Source organism: Clinocottus analis, unplaced genomic scaffold, assembly GCF_023055335.1.
Source record: "Clinocottus analis isolate CAN_PGR_092001 unplaced genomic scaffold, fCliAna1.0.p SCAF_14, whole genome shotgun sequence".
Lineage (NCBI taxonomy): Eukaryota > Metazoa > Chordata > Actinopteri > Perciformes > Cottidae > Clinocottus > Clinocottus analis.
Genome location: NW_027175865.1, coordinates 3,725,871 through 3,748,561, shown reverse-complemented (window position 1 = coordinate 3,748,561; position 22,691 = coordinate 3,725,871). Strand labels below are relative to the sequence as shown.

Sequence of the window (22,691 nt, the reverse complement as noted above, 5' to 3'; positions counted from 1 at the left end):
CGGAGCGTCAAGTTAGATGGAACGGGGGAGCGATGGGGGGAGACAAGTCAAGGGGAAAGCGGAGAGAAACGAGGCGTAATCCCCCTCCACCCCCCTCAATGCGGAGTGAAATGGTTCGGCCCCAGCGGTCGAGGTCGCCGGCGGGAGGCTTGGAGACGGATCGATCCAATCCCTCAGACAAGGGGTGGAAAAACTTTCCGTCTTTGAGAAAGTGCGGCTGAAGGGTGTGGGAGAGCGGTGAAAGTCGGCGTCAGGGTGAGCGAGCAAGCGCGAGAACAAGAGAGAGAGAGAAAGAGAGAGAGAGAGAGAAACTAAAACAAAGTTGAAAGGAGACTGGAGGTGAACAGAAAGGTGTGGTAGGAGTTGTAGGAATTCGCTCCGTGATGCTGTTTGGCCATGCAGAAGGCCCGGGCGATGCCGAGCCGAGGACACGCTGAGTGCCAGTCAAACTGGAACGAGGGCTGCAGAGTTCACGTTTCCAAAATTAACCCCCGCAGGCCGACTGACCCGGGCCAGACTACGTCGGTCAGCAATCTGCCACGGCAATCTGCAAAGAACACTCATCCTCGTTTGCATGCCGTCATATCTCCTTTTAGTCACATTCTAACAGAGCAAATGTCATTAAGGCCAAAATACAATATGCAGTGCTCAAAAATAAGGATCATCCCATTTTTCAGGAACATTAGCAACAGCACCCGTGACACAAAAGGTGCACGTCTGTTACTTTGGTCGATGCGACGTCCGTCTGTGTGTTGGTGTGCAGGCGGAATAGCGGTGGTCTTAATGCACGGCGCTGCAACGGGTCGCTGGGGGTTAATGGAGACGCTGCTCCCACGGCACGCCTAAAGGCAGTTTCCATCGCCGCAGAAGTTAAAACCATAACGCATCACTATACGGTATTCTCTCGCAGCGAGTCCTTTTTCCTTTTATGTCCACGGCCCTTTCAAAAGACGGATAACATTTTCCCTGCATCCTATCCATCTTCCATCACTCACTTTTTACCACCACCCCGTTCACCCCCTCCTCCTGGTGTAAATCACATCAGTCTGAGAAATCCCTTCTTTCTGAGGGTGGAGATTAGGAGTGAGCACAGACAACTGGATTTAAATAAAGATCGCCATCCCTCCGGGGCTCGTCCCCAAACTGGGAGCAAGGACGGACCCACTGTGGACACTCAGTGTGTGTGTGTGTGTGTGTGTGAGAGAGAGGGGGAATAATAGCAACAGAGGAAGAGGTGGAGAGAAAGTGCACATGTACAAATGTGTGTTCCTGTGTGTGCGTGTCACGCTGATAACTGCATTATAAAAGCAATCTGCACGGAGCATCTCGACCCGAATATGAAATGCGATTTTTATTTTCTTCTTCAGAGAACGAATCACACGCGCACAAAACGCAACGCACACCTGCCCCGATAAACATGCAAATACCGACCCCCGAAGGTCAGCCTGCCGCTTCGTCCCGCCGAGCTGTAATGCATTGTGGGAAAAGGGCGGATAATTTACCGTTTGGTCCCTGAGCCGGCCTTATCGGAGGTGTCACATGGAGTGAACCTCCACCACCCCCATCACGGCTTTTTCGCTATCTGGTGTCGCTGTAAATCTGCCGCCTTCGTCCTCGATCCCCCACCAACCTGAGCTCACTGGTCGTGTCACATGACTGCCAACAACAAATAAATGAAAATACCAAAACCCTTTTAATATATATATATATATATATATATATACATATATATATATATATATATATATAGATATATGTGTGTGTGTGTGTGTGTGTGTAAAGTGTTCAGGAGGCAGCGTAGCGTCTCATAAGAACTGACCATCGCAGCAGAGTCGACACGTGTCTATTATTCCTCCGTGAGGAAAACCATTTGCATGCAAACACACAATCATAGAAATCACAGTATCTGGAAGAGTACTAGGAGATTGAAAGGACTTGTTATCTCAGCGGGTCTGTTACTTAGTAAATAGTGTCGAGATCACTAGATACAGTAGTACTGTGTCGATGAAAGGATCACTGAAACGATTAGCTAAACATCCCTTAAATCCGCGTTCCCCGAAGGGGAGATTGTGCCGCTTCCTCGGCTTTATATCATTTAAAGGTGATTATTGGGTTTTGGGTTGTTTTTGAGACAGAACTTAACATTCAACCTCACATACGGATGAAGTTTGACATCAAAATGTCTCCTACTGCTCCATTCAAACTCGTCAAAATCATTTTCAAATGCACTGCACGCATCCTAAACGTGTATTTGAAGTTCCTCCATCTGGAATCGGAGCATATTGCTTCTCCATGGCTCTCAACATGGCGACGACAAGCAGCTATCGCCCCACACAACGACAACAGTGCTGAGAGAGCTGACGGTGTTTACCCGAGGGGGATTTGGAGGGTGGGTGTGACGCTTCGAGGGCGTTAACCACAGAGTGAGTGCAGGGCGGAGCGGCGGCCATTAGCTAGCCAGCGGGGCGCGCCCACGTCTACAGCACCTTTGTGCATTAAAGTATGCACGTATGAAAACTGTCACAACTCTGCACATGCAGCACTCTGCATAGTGTGTGTGTGTGTGTGTGTGTGTGTGTGTGTGGCTCTTTAACTAGTGGACCAGCAGCACATGCTTTTATACACGTAGGCAGATCCGCTAAAACACAAACTCAAGGTCAAATCCGAGCGTGCAAAGAAAACCAAAACCTCTTACAAGTGTAAAAAAAAAAAAAAAGCACTCCTATTCTGACTCACACAAACAAACAACTAAAAACACCCAAACTTTGCACTCGGAGAGGACAAAAGGAACAACCCGGAGCTAAACTCAGAACACTTAACATGCATTATTGATGGTGTACATTGGTATTCCCCGAATTACAGGCCAGAACCCAAAATGAGTCCCAGGCTTGTTTTCGGGTGGTTTGGATTCTCATCTACAAGAGTACAACAGAGTCTTTTGGGTTACCACACTGCGTTGCGTGGATGTCGTTGCTTGAGATGATTCACAGTTTATCCCAGATTTAGGCTGGAAGCTCTTCTCTTTAATCAGGGAGTTTCACGCATTTAGCGTCTTATTACACTTTTCAATGCCGCCGTTTACATCGGATTAATGAACACGCGACGAAAATCCCTCCTCCCGCAGTTCTCTCTGTGGTCTTTTGTGTTTTTTTGTTCTAATCCATTGAAAAATGATGCAGTCAGCACTCTGGCATATTACGAGCGAGGGGAACTCCCTAAATCCATCATTTTCTGACTCTCGGGCTCCTGCACCGGGTAATTCTTTTTCTTTTTTTTCCTCCACCATGTCCCCGAGGCAGAGCCCAACCCTTTCGGGCCTGCCACCGTATTTGCCGTGGAAAGCGACGCGTGTTAAAATTTTATGAGACATTTTCTTTGTCTAGATCGGAAAAAAGGGAGGAGGGGGGAGGATCTTAAATGTTGAGGTCCTGGCCTCAATCAAAACGAAGCAGGTGAGAGGAGAGCAGAGGCTTGACAGGAAGTGGTGTGAGGAGCATTGGAGTGAAAGGGTTAAAGAAACAATTGGGGAACACACAGAAAAATAAAAAAGCGCTGGTGGTTATGACTTCCTCGCGGCCTTAAACAAGGGCGAGAACTGGAGGCGCCGCGACGCCGGACAGAAAAAGGAAAGGAGGGAGAAGGCTTTGTGCGGCGAAGGAACGAGGAGAGGGTGTTAAGTCAGTGAAGAGGCACAGAGAAGCAGAAGGGGAGGAGGGAAGGGGAGGAAGGAGGGGGGTTGGATAGGAGGAGAAGTGTTGTTTTGCTCGCCGGCCCCCGGTCCTCCTCCGGCCCATGATTCATTGCAAATGAAATGTCACCCTGGCAGGCAGTAATGCAGGCCGGCCCCCCCTCCCCTGCAGCCTAATTGAATTTTACAACCATATAAACAACAGTCAGCCAGCGGAGGGAGGGAGGGAGAGAGAAAGGGAGTGAGAGAGAGGTTATTGATGCTTGTGTTTACAGGTGGAGGCTTCTGATGTGTCATCAGAGAGTGTGTAAGGGCCTCTGGGGAGCCGTAGAGCAAAAAGCACGCAGACGGAGGGGACGCCGAGCCAACACACGCGACTCCCTCAAGACGCGACACCGCGAACGCGACGTCACCACGACGCACGCTCGCTAAGCGCTCACGCCGGATTCACAGGAGCAGCAGGAATCGAGACCGTCGCACGATAAATAATCAATAAATCAAGCGTAAAGTTCTGGCCGTTCTCTCATCGACACTCTGGACTCTTAAGAGCTCTCAAGGAAGTCGCTCCATACTTAGTTATTTCCAAGCGTGTCGCCTTCTTTCCAGGAAATGGTTTGGTTATGAGGAAATTATAAGGCCCATGAATAAGTTACAACCTTTTTTAATATCTTTTGAAATATGGCCGCATGCCGAGCACTCCCTGACATTCGAGTGTGAACCCAGCTCGAGTGTGTCCTTTCCTGGTCGGGCTAAGTAAGATGTGCTGGCAGAGTCTCTCTTTTTTCCTGCAGTTGACAGCCGCTGAAGACGGTATAGGAAGAGTCAGCAGTGTCCCCTCAGGCGGCCCCGGGGGCCGGGTCAATTTGTTGCCATCCTGATAGAGGACATCACCTCCGTGACAGCCGGGAACGGAGCGGCATCTGCTGCACCGGTGCGGACCCCGCTCCTGCAGCTCTCGCCCATTTATTTACAATTAACAACTCAAAATGAGGAGATAGAAAAAGCACTTTTCTCCAGTAGGAATTTCATCACTAAGGGATGTTCCACTTAAGTCCCACTGAAATACAACCTGTTTCTTTCATGCTGAAGAGCACCGGTCCTTAAGTGTGGACGGGATAATCAAATACTGAAAATGTTGAAGCAATAAAGGCACAACTAATTCAGCGGGTTCCGCCAAGGCGTCGTGAGAAACGATAAGAGGAGAAAAAAAAAGTACATATATCTCGTGGAAAATTGTATATTTTAAACTAAATTGTAAAAATGGCACCAGTTGTTCTCACTGGAATATCAACTCCCGGGGGCAGTTTCATCCCAGTGGGGATACGGGCGCCTGGAGGATTGAAAAGAATATGAAAGAGAGACTCCGTCACTTCATTTATTGCCACCTGCAGCTGCGACGCTGACCTCCCTGACCAGCGCCCGTACAGAGGAAGGAGCTGGCGCTCTGGAGCTCGCTGTTCAGGAAAATCATGGCTTTTGTCACTGCCCGCCCCGAGTGGGATTTGAACTGCGGGTCTTCACGGTGAACAGATGTTCGACAGAGACGAAGAGGGAGAGGGGGGGGGGGGGGGGGGGGGACAGACGACTCTTCTGGGACCGAGCGAGACAACCGTGTGCTGCCGCCGGGGATCAAAGGGAGAGGAAAAAAAAGTGACAAAAGCCTGTTGCGCTCCTGCTGAACGCCGTGGGAGATGAGGAGAGGCCGATGTGTGTGTGTGTGTGTTATACTCCTGAACCCTCTGGCGGTACGAGACTGGACACTTTTGAGAAGACATTTAGAAAAATCTCCAGACATCAGATATATTTGTGGACACTGCAGCCAAGATCTTAAATTCCACCACCACGGATAAAAAATGCGTTCCACTTTGAGGTTTTGGACGTGGAACCAAACATCCCAACCTCCATTCTGTCCCCAACATGTCATGTATAACTCTCTCTCCATCACACACTGCCCCCCCCCCCCCCTCTCCCGCCCATCTGCCTCTCCGGCTAATCGCTCACTGGCTGATCTACCTACCCCTCTATCTTACCGCCTCATAAAACCGGGCCCAGATTTATCCTCGCGCCGGATGAGAATAACGAACGGGGGAATAGAGGAGGCTGGATGGATGAGACAACGGAGAGGGGGGGGAGGATAAATAAAGGAGGAGGCGCGGCCTGCTCGCATGCGTGTGCGCCGCATTGTGTTGCGTCAGGGCGGTGAAAGCCCGGACGCAAGAGCCGCCGAGTTCACCGGGGACACAATGAGTGTCCATCACGCGCCTCTGTAACGAGCTGACACCTCGTGTCCTTTTACTTTTATTTATGTTGGGAAAGGTAACTAATGCTCGTCGGTGAGCGACAGAAATTGTGGGACTATTTTCAGATTGAAAAAAATCGGCCCGTGTGTGTGTGTGTGTGTTTGAGTGTGTGTGTGTGTGTGTGTGTGTGTGTGTGTGTGTGTGTGTGTGTGTGTGTTACGTGTCCCTGGCTCAGCAGGACTTGCATCCTCCCTGCTGACAATGACCTTCCCTCCAAGCAGGCGGTCCTGTTCAAACCCCCCCACCCCCTCCCCACTCCCTCACCACCGCCTCCCTTTCCATCGTTAAATCCATTCTGCCGTATCCTCCTGCCTTCCTTCCTTCCTTCCTTTCCTTCCCTCCAGTCATCCATCCTTTCCTCCATCCTTGCATCTTGTCACGATGATCCACCCGTCTGACACGATGATGCTCGCTTGATCCGGGCTCGCCGAAAAAAGGGGCTTCATAAATACAGCATCCATCAGCGTCGGCGGGGCCCGGTAAAAATCCACACGACACGCACAACATTGATTCTGCCTGTGTGTGTTTGTGTGTGTGTGTGTATGTGTGTGTGTCTTTTTCGGCGCCACGACAACACATATTTATACAGTGGAGACAAACAAAAAAAGGTAAAGAATGAGCATTCATCTGTGCTTATGCACACACATCACTTGACTGGAGCTTCCATTTGGGACGAGAAAAGAGCGCCCGTCGCTGGCGAGCGGCGTGTTTGTGCGTTTCCATCCAGGTATAGCACACGTGCACACACGGAGACACGGCCCACTGCACCACAGACACGCACAGATCCAAGCGAACCTTGATCAGGAGCCGGAGCGGCCAAACTGTGTCCGCGCGCGCGTGTTGTGCATGAGCGGGTCGGGCGATAGTTCCTCGTTTTCTGTGCGCACACGCGAGGGTGAAATAATGCACACGGTGCAAGGCACGTGCAGACTTCTGTTCAATCCACTTCCTCCCCCTTTGCCTCGCCCCCCTCCTTCTCCTCTTCACTCCACGTGGCCGATTTTTCAATGTGTGCAAACACGGCGATGGTTCACCGCGCCGCACGGACTCTCGCTGTTCCGCACGCCGCCCTGCGTGATGGATGATAGGGAGGGAAAATAACTAATTCAACAGCAGATTTACATTGTTCTGGAGGGAGAGCCGCCGCAACATTGCAGAGAGGGAGGAAGAGGGAGGAAGGGGGGAGTCCAGCATTTACGAGAGCAGCGGTTACAGCCTGATGCCTCAATTTATCTGGATCCAGAAGATCCGCATCTGGAGTCGTGAAACGCAAAAGGCAGCCGGCTCGGCCTCTCTCGTGTGAGAGGATTTGATCTCCTTATTCCCAAGGCCAGTCCTCCTCTTTGTTGCTCTGCGGCGTTGTGTGACATCACAGGAAATTAAACCGCATAAAGAGAGAGGCCCGAACGCGCCGCTTGCGTCGTTCAAGCTGTCCTCTCTCAATTTCTGCTCCCTCTGTGGGCGCCGCCCGCTCCGCCATTCTTGAGAGAGCTCGCTAGAGTTTCAAGATGGCTTCAAGGAGAATCTGAGGATGCTCCATGTGGCGATGTGGAGACGGTGAGATCCCTCTCGGCGCGGCATGAGGCCTTAGCCGAGTAGCTTTAGGGGGGTGAAAAGGTGTCTCTGTCCACATGCGTGTGCATTGTATGTGAAAAACCCATCTGTCTCTCCACCCACCTAACGCCTCCCCCCGGTCCTCTGTGTGTGCTCTGCAGGAAACCTCTATACCACGGCACAGTGGAAATGTCACCAGCAACACTCGCCTCAGGACGCCAATCACTTCACGCCCGCTCCCCACGGCGTCCGTGAGTGAGAGTGCATGAGAGAGAGAGAGAGAGAGAGAGAGACTGAGCGACACGTCCATGTGTGTGAAGAGAGCATGTAACGATTATTGATACAGCGCACACAAAATCCCCCACATCTCTTGCGGAATAATAATTTCTTTTTTTTTAATTAAGCCAAAGTGTATGTGGAGATTTATGAGCCTGTCCATCCAAGAGGATCATGGGTTGTCTACTCAATATGAGGACTACAGGTGTTTGTGGATCTGTGCATGATTATACATCAAAACAATGAGTGTGTGTGTGCGTGTGTGTGTGTGTGTGTGTGTGCAGGAGACAGAAACAGATGGAGTGGGTTATGGACAAATAACGCACATGAGCCTGTGAGCGAGTGGGAGTACATCCGTGTCTGAGTACGCATATGCGGCGTCGGATTGTTTCTGTGCCGCGGCCCACGAGTCTAGAGAAGAAGAAGAAGACCGTGCATATGTGGGAGAGGGGAGCGAGGGGGCGAGGGGGGTGTGGAGCACGGAGTCGCAGGTGTGCCCACTTGGAAACGCCGATGTGTGGCTCCCGCCTGCGAATGCGTATCGGCGCGTACGAAAAAGGGAGGGTGCGTGGTGGTGAGGAGGAGGAGGAGGGGGAGAGGAAGGAGAGGAGGGTGATGACAAATGACAACAAAATGAGGAAGGCAGGGGGATGGAAAGCTGAGCTGGCACAGGCTGGCGTGGCAGGCTCGCTGTGCAGCCAGAGGGGGGAGGGGCGCTCTGTCCACACGGCAGGGCCCTCAGCCGAGCTGTGGATACAGAGACAACAGCCGGCGCGCGCACACACACACACACACACACACACACACACACGCACACACACAGTGGCTGCAAACAGTCACAGCATCGCAGCCTGTCACATGCAAACACAAACCTTTGTACAACAGTAATTGTGTACAGGTTTGTTATGGCCAAGGATTATTTTTTGTAATAAATGACAACTGCACAGTGGAAATAATCTCCGCGCGGAGCTCTTCAACCGTTTCAGGGTGACTCGTGCTACTTCAACGCGTGGACAATCCAAGCTGGTTGAACGCCCGGAAGAAAAAAAAGTCCCCGGGAGGTGTTGCTGAGTTGAGCTGAGTCCAATGTGTCCAACAAAGAACCGTCAAAGTCTAATTCTGCAAAAGCCTTTGACTTCTGGACACAATATCGCAATATTTGATATTTCCCCATTCTCCCTCCTGAAAAATGATTACATGCTTTCATGCTGGTTACGGCGTACTTTGTGAACGAGGGAGCGAGCGTGTGTGCCGCCACCGCCGCGCTGTTTGCCTTTTTGACCGCTTCAAATCGGAATAAGTGCGTTCCTTCCGGGGTTAAGTGGGGGCACACAGATCTATAGACTGATCCCACATCAATTTTCGAGCAGATGGAAAGTTATTACTGCAGGCTGAATGGGGATGGAGAGAGGTGATTGCGGGACGGTGGGGCAATTGCTCAACAGTGACCTCTCACCTATAATATATCATTTTTAACAGGAGGCAGGAATGGCAGCCAGGTGGCATGTACGCGTGTGGACCCGTCAGAGCCACTGGATTAGGAGAACAATCATAATCAGGATTATTTTTGGTGAATATTGAGATTACGGTAGTGTTAAAATGTGTCTTTAACAGCAGATTTTTTTTTCAAATGAAAATATGCAAAAGAATGAGAAAGTATGTATAAAAGTATGTGACGTAAGTGTGTATATATATATATATATAATATACAAATAAATGATTTAATTCTGTATGAAAACACATTCAATTAGAGTAAATATGTCTTAGCATGCTCTGAAATCATGTCACGAGACAAAACGAGAGCATCAAGTGGAACACAATAATCTGTTCATCTCCATTATGTTCATGTTTTTCGTTTCCATCATCGTTAGAAGCACAAATTTGTAATTGAAATTAAAACCCAATCAATCACGCGGCTCTTTCGGTGGAACTCCCAGTGTCCCCGCTGTGTTGCAGCGCAGCCTAAGAAAGAGAACTACACAACACACACACACAGAGACACACACAAACCTTGTTTTTTTCTTCGTGTGCAACGACACAGAAAACACTTGTGAGCCGTCTCGGGGCCACCGGCGCCGCTCTGCCGCGTCGCGTCAGGACACGATAATCAGACTGAGAATGTACTTTCAGGCTCAGAGGCGGGTTTGTGTCCTCGCACAACCCTCGGAGTCCGCAGAGCGGTTTAACAGTGACGCACAATATGAGCCTCGTCAGCAAGATGAGGCTCATATTGTGACTTCTGCACAAAGTCACCGGCGAGAAACGCCCATTGGACTCGACGCTGCGGGGGTTGAAACGAGTCTTTTCCTGTTGCTTCCTTCCTGTCCGTGTAGAGCAGTGGTTCGGAACAAAATGGTCCAACTTTTTGAGACTCCTCCATCCATGTTTTTTTTTTTTTAATTAATAGATTAAAGAAAATTGAAATCCCAAGTAAACCAGATATGCAATCACTTTGTTAAAACAATGCAAATAAAGTTATATATGTGCAAAAAATAACTAATATTTGGGCAAAAAGATGACCATGGAAGAAGGTTGGATCCCTGTTCTCTCCCCATAGTTTCATGTTGAAGTGTCCTTGAGCAAGACACTGAAGCCCCCGTGCTTCACAGCAGCACAAAGCTCCTTAATTACTAAGGATGATGGGTAAAATGCAGAGGATAATTCCCCCACTGTGGGATTAATAAAGGATTATTTCAAAAAAAATTATATATATATTTTAAGAGCCTGCATCTCCCCTCGCGCCCCACCTGTAATACCTCCGCGCCCCACTAGAGGGGCGCGCCCCACAGTTTGAGAACTACTGGCGTAAACCATGTTCTGGTATGGGCCTGATGATGGAACTGCTGCATTTCCACCACATAATCCAACAAGTTTGGAGTTGTGTAATTGGTATTAAAATTCCGTATAAAAAAAAATTTAAAAAGCGCAATGATGTCTAAATAAACACCAGAAGTCAAGAGAAAAAAAAGGTTTAATTCATCTGCGTGCGCTGGTAATCCTCCGTCATTGTTCCATTTTGCTTCACACTCCATTGTCCCCTCCGTGTATCAGTTATGTTTTGCTGCTGGATATCACGACGCCCCCACAGGGACGCGTCTGTGTTTCTTACAGCGCTCGGCTACATTTGAGTCGTTTTCACCTGCTGATCCAATCAAAAGCAACTCATTTCAGCTCCCGCCACATGCGTCGGTTCATTTGTAGCGCGAGGAGGATTAAGAACGAGGAAGATAAACACACACACAAAAAAAAAAAAAAAAAACGGGGAAAAAGGAACAAGCCGTCTCATCTCTTTTTGGCGCCTTAGCGACATCGTGCGCGCCTCACTACTCAGACCACAGAGCTCCTCTTTCAGGACATTTTCTCCATCCTTAACCGAATGTTTGACTCGGCTCAGTGGTCGCGAGTGAGCCGGAGAGGACCGGGGCCGTCATGTCGGATGAGTTAGCAACATGATTAAGCCGGATGCCAACCTTTTCCCAGCTTTGATGCATTCTTGTCGGCTGTATTTAATTCATGAGTCTGGTGTGAGAGATTGAAAGTGGTGAGAGGGGAAGGGAGGGGAGGCGGCGAGGAGAAGGGACGGTTGTAATTTGCGGGTTTATCCCACCTTCTCACCGATTCTGCCTGTGGCCAACCCGCCCCCCCCCCCCCCCCCCCCCCCACCCTTCGGCCATTTATGTTCCTGTTTTGCCTCTTTCTTCTCCCATCCTCTTCTACTCATCATAATCCTCCCGGGACTTTTCCTTTCTTTCCCCCCCATCTCTTCCACATCCTTCAACTTCCTCAGTTTCTTGCTCCCGACCTCCCCATCTACATTACCCAGACTCCCCTCTTTCTTCTCTCTCTCTCCTCCCCCTCTCCATCTCCATCTCTCACAGGCATCTCTCCACACAACCGATGTGTGCGTTTGAAATCATCCTCCGCTTTTACAACTCATATTTTATGCATCCGGCTCTTACTGACAAACAGCGACCATTGCAACTCTCTGACTGTTGTTTATTTTTGTGTAACGTTGTGTGTGTCTCTTCCCTCCTCCTTCTTTTCCTTCTAACGTGTTAATTTCCTTTCTTTCTCAGAGTGGCCTTGTTTTTTCCCCCCTATTGCTGCCATCCTCTCTTTCCATGCCTCATGTTCCCATAGGTGGAGGAGGGATGAATTGCGAATGCTTGGCCTCCCTCCAGCTCACGTTTTCAATAACCCGGAGATATTTTAATGGTCCTTCTGCGAGTGACTGCCAAATGTTTGTTGGTCCGAGTGTGTATTCGCACAGTCTTGACCATGTTGGCCCGGCTAAATAAACACATTTGTCTCCCAGGGGAACGTGAATTACTTAAAATGAAAAGCGCAGGGAGCGAGATGACGAAGAGAAGGGGTGAGATGGCTGATGAAGAGAGGAGAGATGGAGAAGAGGAGGGAGAGAGGGAGGGAGCGAGGGAGGGGAGGGACCAGATGGGCAGCGGTGGCACCGAGCCAAGAGGAGCTGGTGTAAAGTAAAGGGGCAAAAAAAAGTGTGATAAAAGACAGAAGGGGCATGAAAGACAAGCTGGAGAGGGAAGGTTTGAAGGAAATAAAAGTCAAGGGAGAAAAACTACGAGGCGACGTCTGTCTGAGACGAAGAAACTAAACCAAAAGAAGAAAAAAAAGAGTTAGTTAGGAGTTAGGGAGGACATGACAAGAAGTGACAAAAGACGGAGGGGGAGGGAGAGACGAGCGCGACAGAGGGAGCGACTTCAGAAAACATATGATTGGGTGCTGGGGCCAAATTCTTTGCACACACGAATGCACACAGACACACACTTACCCACACACACACACACACACACACACACGGGATGAATCTCCAAGCTTCTCCAGCAGATTCCAGCCTGTTAACCCGCCTCACCCCGCCTCACCCTGCCACATGGTCTCCACAGGGGGGGAGTCAGGGGGAGAGGGCTGAAAGGCACAGAAAGCAAACGAGTCCGAGTGAATGTTGAGCGTGAGGACGGAGAGGAAGAGAGGAAGAGAGAGGAGGTTTTGGGGGGAAAGTTATCAAGCACCGCTTCAGATCAGTGGGAATAAAAATGAAGCGCACGCTTCTCAGAATAAGGGAGAGCATGAGGGGAACACAAGGGAGGCGTGGAGTAAATTACAGAGGGAAGGAGCGCGGTAGCGAAGGAATAGCAGGGTGGCGAATGTGCCTGCAGCCGGCTTGTGGAGCGCCAAAACAACAGAGATAATAAGAGAGCGAAGACGAGCTTCACGCGGTAATTATATAGAAAGAGCAGCCTGCCTTAATTAGAACAGGATGGAGCTCACGAGTGTGACTGTAAAACACACACACACACACACACACACACACACACACAACATAGCATTTGCGAGGTGAATTATTACATCATTTATTCCCCCTCCCCTCTTCCTCTCGGCCTGTTCCTGCTGGCGGCGTTTCGTAATGAGACGGAGAACATGCAGCCGTGTGAGTGTGTCTGTGTGTGTGTCTGTGTGTGTGTGTGTGTTCACCGCCCCATCTTTGTGACTGCATTCGTGGTTGAGATGTATTGTAAGCCTTCCCTCACGCTTCTCCACCTTTATTACACGAGAGGAAGCTGACCGGGCGCATTTCAACAAACAGCCTCCTTCACATTCACGCTCCTCTTCACGTTCACAATTAGGAGCCGGTCAAGTGCCGCCATCACAGTCTTCCAGTCTTCTCAGCGACTGGATTAAGTGCGTCTTATTCATTTCAGACCCCGTGGTTTCTTTCTATAGTTTATGGAGGATTGAAAAGCTAATTTTACCCAAAACACATTTCTGTTACACTTTCTATACGTCGATAATGCAGTGGTCACTGATTTAGATTCAGACACACGACCTCATTATGAATTGTAAAACTGTTTAAAATCATTTGTTATGAAGCATTGTAACTATGAACTGATTACACATTATTATGTATAATGAAATGGAGACATGTGCGTCATAGAAAGTGTTAACCCTCTTTTGAATGTTTCCTGTGCAGGTTATTTGTACCCAATGGTTACGCCGAACTAGTGTTTGGGTCAGTTTAGCTTTTTATGAAGAACATAGATAGGCATGTGTACATCACACATCATTTAGATGTCAGATAACATGTCAATCTGTTGCACTACATGCATGCATCCAGAGTGAAATGGGCCCTGCCTGTGAATGCCGTAACTATAAGAGGCAGCGTAACAACATCTTTTTAAAAAACATGAAAGAAAATTCATACACGTGTGCCGGGCACAACAAAAGTATTTTCTTTAGTCGACTCCATACAACAAAAATAAACAAAAGAACATCAAACTATCATCTCTTGTTTACAACATGGGGAACGTTAAGGGCAAATATCACAAGCAAACCCGGGCCTCGCCTGCACCGACTGCTGTATCGTCTCCTTAACTTAAACTGACTCCGCCCGTTCACAACGGAACAATGACACCCTCATCTGCATTGAAATAGCAGAAAGGGTTGGAGGTGGCGCAATACGCCAACAGAAGCTGTGTCTGAAGTAACGCGGCGCTGCATGGGTTACACCACGTTGTCGTACCGATCCTCTTCTCTCCTGCGCGACACTATCTGCTTACACCATTATCAATAGCTACTCACCGGCCGCTCGATACCAATCGACCTGCGCCGAGGCGCTCAGTGCATTTGCATTTACTCAACCTCACACAATTAGACCCGGGAGTAAATAAGACGCTAGCGGAAAAAAAAAAAAAAAAAACGCACACGGGGAAAATTAGCTGAACATTACGGGGGGTGTTATGTTATCGCGTCCTCCGGAGGCGCCATCGTGACGCAACGTCCCTTTAAACACGCGGCTGTTATCGCACGCTCCTCGACTTCATCCGCACACGGGGTTGAAATCCACCCAAGTGTCTGTGAGTGCGTGTGTGTGTGTGTGTGTGTACACACACTGCAGAGTGCTACTGATTGTGTGTATGAGCAGTCCCAGCGCAATTCCTCAGTTTAGTGGAGCATTACGGCTGATCAATAGCTCTGGTGCAGTGGGAGACGTCGGGGGTTGGGGCTGCATATTCATAGCACACGAAGGCTGAACTGAGAAATGAGGCACTAAATGAGAAGTATGTGCGTTCATATCAGTGTGTGTTAGTCTGGGTGGATCGTAGTGGGGAGCGAGAGACGGGCCCCATCACCCAGGAGACCCCCTGCTACTCGCTAAACTGTACCGAGGGAAGGACACGCAACTAAGACACAGCATGTGATATCTCTCTCTCTCTCTCTCTCTCTCTTTCTCTCTCTCTCTCTCTCTCTCGGCCCGTCACTGGACTCTACCATTCCCCGTCGGAGCGCTCCTTTGGCAACACGCCCGGTCCCGTCCTCTATTCCCCCTTCAGTCTGGCTTCTCCTACAGTGGTTTTGCATTCTCCCCGTCACCGTTTTTAGAAAATCACACATTTTCCTGTCCTCGCCTCCGTCCCTACAGCGTTTCCCGATCGTCGCTCTGCTCTCAGCGTCTGTTGCGTCTGTCAGTCTGTGTCAGATGTTTAAATTGTGCCCAGCTCAGCGTTTAGTGGAGACAAAGCGTGGTTGGGAATGACAAAAAGGGCAGAGGCAGTTTGAATGCAATGAGCATTTCCTCTTATTTCCTCAAGTTATGTTGACTTACTTTACCCCAGTTGTGTTATGTACCTTCCAGACTTTGCTAACGGCAGTTACATATGTAACCAACCAACTTATTTAAACCGCAAGTAAACCTATGTTGGTACCAGTTAAACCTATGTTGGAAGTTTATTTTGAAAGGACACATAATGCAGTGATACACCATTCTCACCTCTGTCCTCCTCTCTCCCTGATGGGTCCTTTTACCTTTAATCAAGTTGGTCCTCTACATCCCTTTGTCTCTTACCTCGCTTGTCCCTCAATTTTTTTTATTGCATTTTCTATTTGTTTTTGCTGCCAAGTTATTACGGCATCAGCGGGAGAACTCGACAGGGCCAGTGGTTCACATTGCCTGCTATTCTCTTTAATTCTTCACGTAGTCAAATTGTCTTGACATTTACTGGCGCGATGAGCTCGAGGTGATCATCATCAAGGCCCCCCGAGTTAAACGCACACATCAAGCAGTTCATTTCCAAACGGCAGCAATCAACTGCAACCATCTCAACCGCCCCTCCGCGACGCCCACGCCGCGTTGCGCAACAATCGCAAGATGGGGTGCGAAAGCTGGTGGCAACAGTCAGGCGGTCAAACTGCCGCTGCAGGATGAGCAATGGCTTGTGACAAAAAAAAAAAAAGCCTTTTCTAATGGCGTCCCTTTGTGTTTACGTCAAGAGCGCGATACCCCCCGCGGCGCCCGCCGGCTGGACACGGACAATACTTCATCAATACTTCAATCGTCATTCGGGGCTGCATGCAAATGTTAGAGGAGAGGCTGCGGTGTTAAACTCAATAGGGTACAGCCATCTGAAGAAAGAGTACATTAGTCACTGTGTTCAATCACACACACACACACACAGTTCGGCCGTACGTGTGAAACATGGTATAACATCAAGGATGGATCCAGACCCTCAGCATTGATGTCACAGGCAGTATTGGCAGCGAGAGAGGCTCTTTCTCTACTTCTATTGTCTGCCTTTTAAAAGAATATATAAAAAGGGTCCACTCTATATCCGTCTCCTTGTCTCCTTCTCTCCTTCACTCTTAACAGTATCTGTTCCATCTCCACAGCTCAATCCTCCCTCTTCTCCTGCTCACTCCAACGTGAGAGACCTCACTTCTCATTTCAGACTTCTGCTTTCCCCTCCTCTCCCTCGCCCATCTCTCTCCCTCTCCTCTGCAAAACATCTCCATCTTCTGAAGTCGTTAATGTCAGTTAAAAACAGCGGTGATCTGACGAGACCTCTCATTTCTACAAAAGCCAAAAACCGTTAACATGCTGGATAGAGATTCATCACGCTGCGCTGGCAGATTTCTGTAAATGTTTCAAGAAAATAATCTCCCGGGGCCTAAAAACAGTTCATTACAAAAAAAAAAGCTGGATATTTGTTCTGACTGTTCACACGTCTCTGTTTCTATATCAAAACCGGAGAAATTGTTCACAGTTTTCATTCGATTCTGGCTGAAAAACTGAATAACGTCAGCAGCACTCGATGTAGTCAAATCAACTGATTTTCTTGTTTATTCCGCTACCTTTCCGTCTGCAAACATTTCTACGCCCTTCATTTGTCTGTCAAGTTCCCTTTTCTTTCTCAAACACACACATACACACACACACGCACACTTTTCTCGTGCATGTACCCAAGCACCCCGGCGTCTACTCGCTCTCTTCCTACCTTCACAGCTGCTGTGTCCCTCCTCGTAGCCGGCGCTGCAGCTGCACTTCCCGATGGGCACCAGCCACTCCCCCTCGGCGCTGCAGTGCATCCTGGGAGGGCTGTCGGCGTCCACCTCGGAGTTGTTGACGCAGGCGCCGCGCACCTCCACCAGCGTGGCGAAGGCCGCCTCGGCCACCGTGTCGGGGAACACCGCCAGGTTCTGGACGGTGGCCAGGCAGCGCTTGTAGTACACCCGCACGGCCACCAGGGCCACGCAGGCGCCCACGTCCTGGAAGGCCAGGTGGAAGCCCTTGCGGTTGAGGTGGCCGATCTCGCGCACCTCCGTGTTCAGCTTCATCTTCCGCTCGCCCAGGTCGCCCTGCGTGAAGCTCTCGTCGGCGGCGATGGTGTCGATCTTGGTGTAGCGGTCCTCGCGGGTCACGCCGCCCAGGTCCCGGTCCGTCTCCACGTAGAGGAGGTTGAAGGTCTCCTTGCACGTTCCCGCCACGCCGGGGATGCTGTTGCAGTCGCGCAGAGTGAACTGGAGCTCCACGAAGATGCGCTGGCCGCCGCGCCGCGCCACCCAGCCCGTCTGCAGCCAGTTGTTCTGCTGCGTGGGCTCCATCACGTTGCACACCTGGTAGGTCCGGATCGGCTTGTACTTCTCGTCCACGCCGCTTATCTCCTCCCACTGAAGAGATGGGAGAGAAGAAAGGAGGATAAGAAAAGGTGGAGGTGTCGTGAGGAAACATCCAAGAGGAGAGGAAAACAAGAGGACGGGGAGGATGGCCATGGGATTATATAATTTAAACAAAAGGTAGAAAAAAAGGAGTAAAAACATGAGGGAGTGAAAGGGCAGAAAACAAAGTAAAGTGAGGTGGGCAGCAGGAAACAAAGATAATGAAAAATAGAGTCAAAAGTCGGAGGAAGAAAGAACAGAGTCAGTGCAGGTTAACGCTCCGGTGACATAATCTGATGAGTGGGTGTCTGCAGAAGCATCGGCACTCAGACGCTTCAATAACGTCACGCAGCAAGATGACAAACCGCACAACCTCGGCCATTACATCAGCCTCGGGTGCCGTGTTCTGAAACCGCGGGTCAGACCTGAGTCACTTGCTCAGCCCGGGGGCTCTTTAATCTCCACGGCCTTTGTCACGAAAGGTAATGCCATTTGAGAAAAGAATGCTTCACGAATATGTCCGCCTCCGCGCCGCCGCCGCCGCTGCTGCTTGCATTCACTCATTAGAAATTGCCTTTTGAATAAACATACGGGAAAGATGCTGATATTTTCTCTGACAAATGGTTCATGGACAAAGAATTTGTTGAAAGTAAAGTAGAATTAGGAGAAATAATTTAGGATTCAGAGCAGCTGTAGCCTTCCCTCTAGACGTAGCCACCAGTTAAGGCACTGCACATAAATGATTAAGAGGTTGACTGGCTCAGAAGGATTTATACAGAATATTTTTGTTTTTCTGCTGAATTGAGGGTATAGTCATACTTTTTTTGTATCAGTAAATTTCTTTCTTTTTTAAATCAAATAAAAAAACATGGCTTTTGTACGTGCCACGAGTCATGAAGGTGTGTTGGGCCACAACCGTCTAACAACAACAATCCTGTCATAGCTTTAACAATAGGCGGCTGTATGACAAGTATTGTTTTATTAACATGATAAAGACGTGAAGCGGGTTGGATCATCTGCCCTCCAGCAATTTATAATACGTGAAATGTACCACTATTGTTATATTAGTAAAGTTATTTGGAGAGGGAGTTTGCAATTGTTCTGTTGGTCTAGTAAACGTTTTGAGGCCTTGAACCATTAAGTTCAACTCGGCAGCCCGATTTACTCGCAGTGCCTAAGTATGTCTGACAACAGCAGAGGCATGAATACGATTGATTTACTTTCAATGAGAGTGATGAAAAACTATGAATCTGATATATTATTTGTTCAGTGGATGAATGATTACAACTGCATGCCACTTTTTGAATTACAGAGAAATACTCAGACTTGACAGACGTCACTCTGATACTCTGTCTCTCCCACTCACACACATACACAAACACACACACACACACACACACACACACACACACACACACTCACACACAGAAAGCCAGACAGTGAAAATAGATTATCCGTGATGGTAATGTGATAAAGTGCTACCAAGAGGCAGTGTGTTCCCTCTCGGTTCTACTGGGGGATCGCAGGTGAGTCACACAAGTCCATTAATCTTTAGATTTAGCTCTGCATGTGGTCCGACACACTAAACTATACACTAAACAGTTGTGTACGTGTGCACTGCTGTTCATATAATAGACACCTTGGGTGTGTTGTGCAGATAAAAGCCGGCCTCCAGGTGGGAAGTAAGTGACAAAGTGCTTCGGTGGATTCTTTGAAGAAAAAAAAGGAAAAAAAAGGGTCTCTTGTCTTACAGTCATAACTTAGCTCTAAGCTTTTTTTTTTACAAGCAATCGATACTAAGAAGGGACCATTTATCTGTGTGGAGGAATATCTGTGTGACTGGTTTGGACACTGCAGTAGCCTCGCCTGCATAAGCACCATCGATTAAAGGTAATGATGAGCTCTGGACTGGGAGACAAGAGAAAGGTGTGAGAAAGGAAGGGGACGCTGGGCAGAGCGAGGAAAAAGTAGAAACGGCATGAACCGAGGGAGTGGGAGGGGGTGAAAATGAGGTGGTCTGGGCCAGCTGTTACGCAAGCAGCTGTGTTCTGGAGCCCAGCGCACATACAAATGCACAAAACAGACAGATTTTGCAGGTGAAAACAAAATGCAAGTAAGCAGACTTACCCCGTTGGGGGGATAGGACGTCCAGCCCAGCTCAGCTTGAGTCTCTTTAGAATTCAGCAGCACCACTGCAGGAAATAAAAAGGGAGGGGAGAAACACAAACAGAAGCATGGAGGTCAATTTAGGAGGCATTTAAGGAGCCGGTCGGCATTTATTTTATCTTGTCAGTATAAATAACTTTGTCAACAGTGTGCCCCGAGTGCCTGTCAACAGGACTAACTCATGCAGTCAGAGCGGTCCAACACTGCAAGCGCAACATGACCCGCCGCGTTTGGAATAATGAAAGAAAGCCATTAACACGACGGCAGGCCTGTCAAAACCTGGCGAGGGTGAACGTATCCTTTGATGAGGGCCTTAATATCATCTGTTTGAGGACTTAAGCTTGACAAAGAGCTCTCCATCATCGGCTGGCCTCGGCAGTAAAAGCAGGGCGGTTAGGCGTGCTCTCGTGCAAGCAAAACACGCCAGCGGAGATTTCGAAACAAGCGGAGAGAATAACGGTCCTCTCGGTTAGCTTTCAATTTGAAAGACGATCAGGTATGAGCTTTTAATCGGGGTTTCAGGACCATGGACAGGGCATTAGAGGAAGCGTTGAGTCTGGTTTCAGGACCATGGACAGGGCATTAGAGGAAGCGTTGAGTCTGGTTTCAGGACCATGGACAGGGCACTAGAGGAAGCTTAAAGTCTGGTTTTAGGACCATGGACAGGGCGCCAGAGGAAGCTTAAAGTCTGGTTTTAGGACCATGGACAGGGAGCGAGAGGAAGCGTTGAGTCTGGTTTCAGGACCATGGACAGGGCACTAGAGGAAGCTTAAAGTCTGGTTTTAGGACCATGGACAGGGAGCGAGAGGAAGCTTAAAGTCTGGTTTTAGGACCATGGACAGGGCGCTAGTGGAAGCTTTAAGTCTGGTTTCAGGACCATGGACAGGGCGCTAGAGGAAGCGTTGAGTCTGGTTTCAGGACCATGGACAGGGAGCTAGAGGAAGCTTTAAGTCTGGTTTCAGGACCATGGACAGGGAGCTAGAGGAAGCGTTGAGTCTGGTTTCAGGACCATGGACAGGGAGCTAGAGGAAGCTTTGAGCTGACCATTGACACCTTAAGTCCTATTTTTTTTATACATGCTTAGGAGCAACACTGGTGAGCTACAAAATTACATAATATAGAATAAGAAAGTGGTCCTTTAAATTTGGGAACACTTTTATTGTTGTATCTATGTTCAGAATTTTCTGACATTTCATAGACAAGTGAATAATCGAGATACTATAATCAAAACAGTCTTCAGTATCAGATATGTTGTCGTACTATTACGACTTCTGCTTAAGTACAAGATCTAAAAAATAACGTCCACCACCGAAAAAAAGACATTAGGAATGGTGACAGCGAAAGCATTAAAGAGCGCTGAAACCAAACCAGGCATGTCAACCGAGAAGCGACAGGTCAGCGGTCACGTCGTCCTTTGAGCGGTCGGAGCGAGGACGGCCGTTGTTTCAAAGTCAGTGGCCTGCGGCAGCGTACACCCGAGAGCCATCATCAGCACATTTATCCTGATCTATAATGTAATATCCACATCTGTCGCGACATATGGTGAGCTGCATTACCGCCTCATTTTTTAAAGGATTTTGCTGACATTAAAGTTACCCGTGCTTTAAGCTTGTCTGCTTAAAAAGACCCTCTGTGGTCACAAACACACACACACACACACACACACACACTTACAGTGTTTCTGACACGTAGAGCCTTGAGGCAATATGAGTCAGACAACCAGAAAAAAACCTTCTTTTTTTCAAGTATTTTGAAGAATTCCCTGCAAAGACCTTTGAAAAGTGCCACCTTCCCTCACGTACTTTAACTTTTGTTTCCTGCTTTGACTTTGAACCACACGAGGAGCCTCGTAAGGGCCATTAAAAACAACCAGCGTGACACAGTCGAGAGGAGACTCCTCGACATGAAACCGTTTCTCCTGATCCCAATCTAATACGGAAAGAAGAAGTAAGACTTTGATCTCATACCCACTGCTACGTGACACATATTTGACCACATCAACATTAATACCAGGCACATGAGTGGAAACCCACGCAGCATGACTCACGCTGTAGAAAAAGAAACGTGTGACCTCACTGAGTCATGCTCTGACAGGGAGGCTATGGACTCTGACACAAAGATGTGCTGAAGCACCCGAACGAGACGGAGGATTTTTGATGTGTTACAGAAAGCAAAGTTTCCAAACAAACGTGTCGATACATTGGAGGATTTTTTTCTTTTCAAACCCAACCCACGTTTTACTTTCAGCAAAAATAACCTGCTCTTTCACAGTATTTAAGAAGGACACGACGCAGCCGCCCGGGGGAGGAATAGCAATAATTAGATTACATAAACAGTATTTTGAGATACAGGAAAATTGCTACTTGGATCGATAGATCTTTTTTCCTTCTTCTTCTTCCTTTTTTGAGCGTGAGAAACTGGCACCTTGGCCGAGGTGCAGCGAGCCACGCGTGAACCTCCCATGAGAGGTCCTTTACTAAACACTTAACTTCAGTATTTTTTGAGGAGGTTAACACCGCCGGGCGCCCAAAGCAGGGTTCTGCAGCTGGCTGATAACGTGGAGGCATTTGAAGGAGATTAGAGTGGGAGAGGCCAAGGGTGGTGGAGGGACACTGAGAAAAGACGGAGCAGGGCGACAAAGAGAAGCCGGACAGAAAGCCAACATTAAGAGAGAAAAAGACGAAAAATTTTTTAAAAAAGTCCAGTCGACAAGAGAGAGAGGGACGGGAAAAAAAAGGAGGAGCACACAA

At 48.7% G+C, this 22,691-nt stretch overlaps 1 protein-coding gene across 2 annotated transcripts in view; it reads right to left on the bottom strand.

Annotated features, from left to right (window-relative positions):
• The window catches only part of LOC137784397 (ephrin type-A receptor 7), a 133,532-nt gene that overhangs the window by 81,811 nt on the left and 29,030 nt on the right, over positions 1-22,691 (bottom strand). For both annotated transcript variants that reach the window (XM_068575002.1, XM_068575001.1), the window contains exons 2-3: positions 19,903-19,967; positions 17,115-17,787 (exon numbers count right to left, since the gene is read on the bottom strand). In XM_068575002.1, the coding sequence (XP_068431103.1) occupies positions 17,115-17,787; positions 19,903-19,967 (738 nt within the window). The remainder of the gene's footprint in view (positions 1-17,114; positions 17,788-19,902; positions 19,968-22,691) is intronic.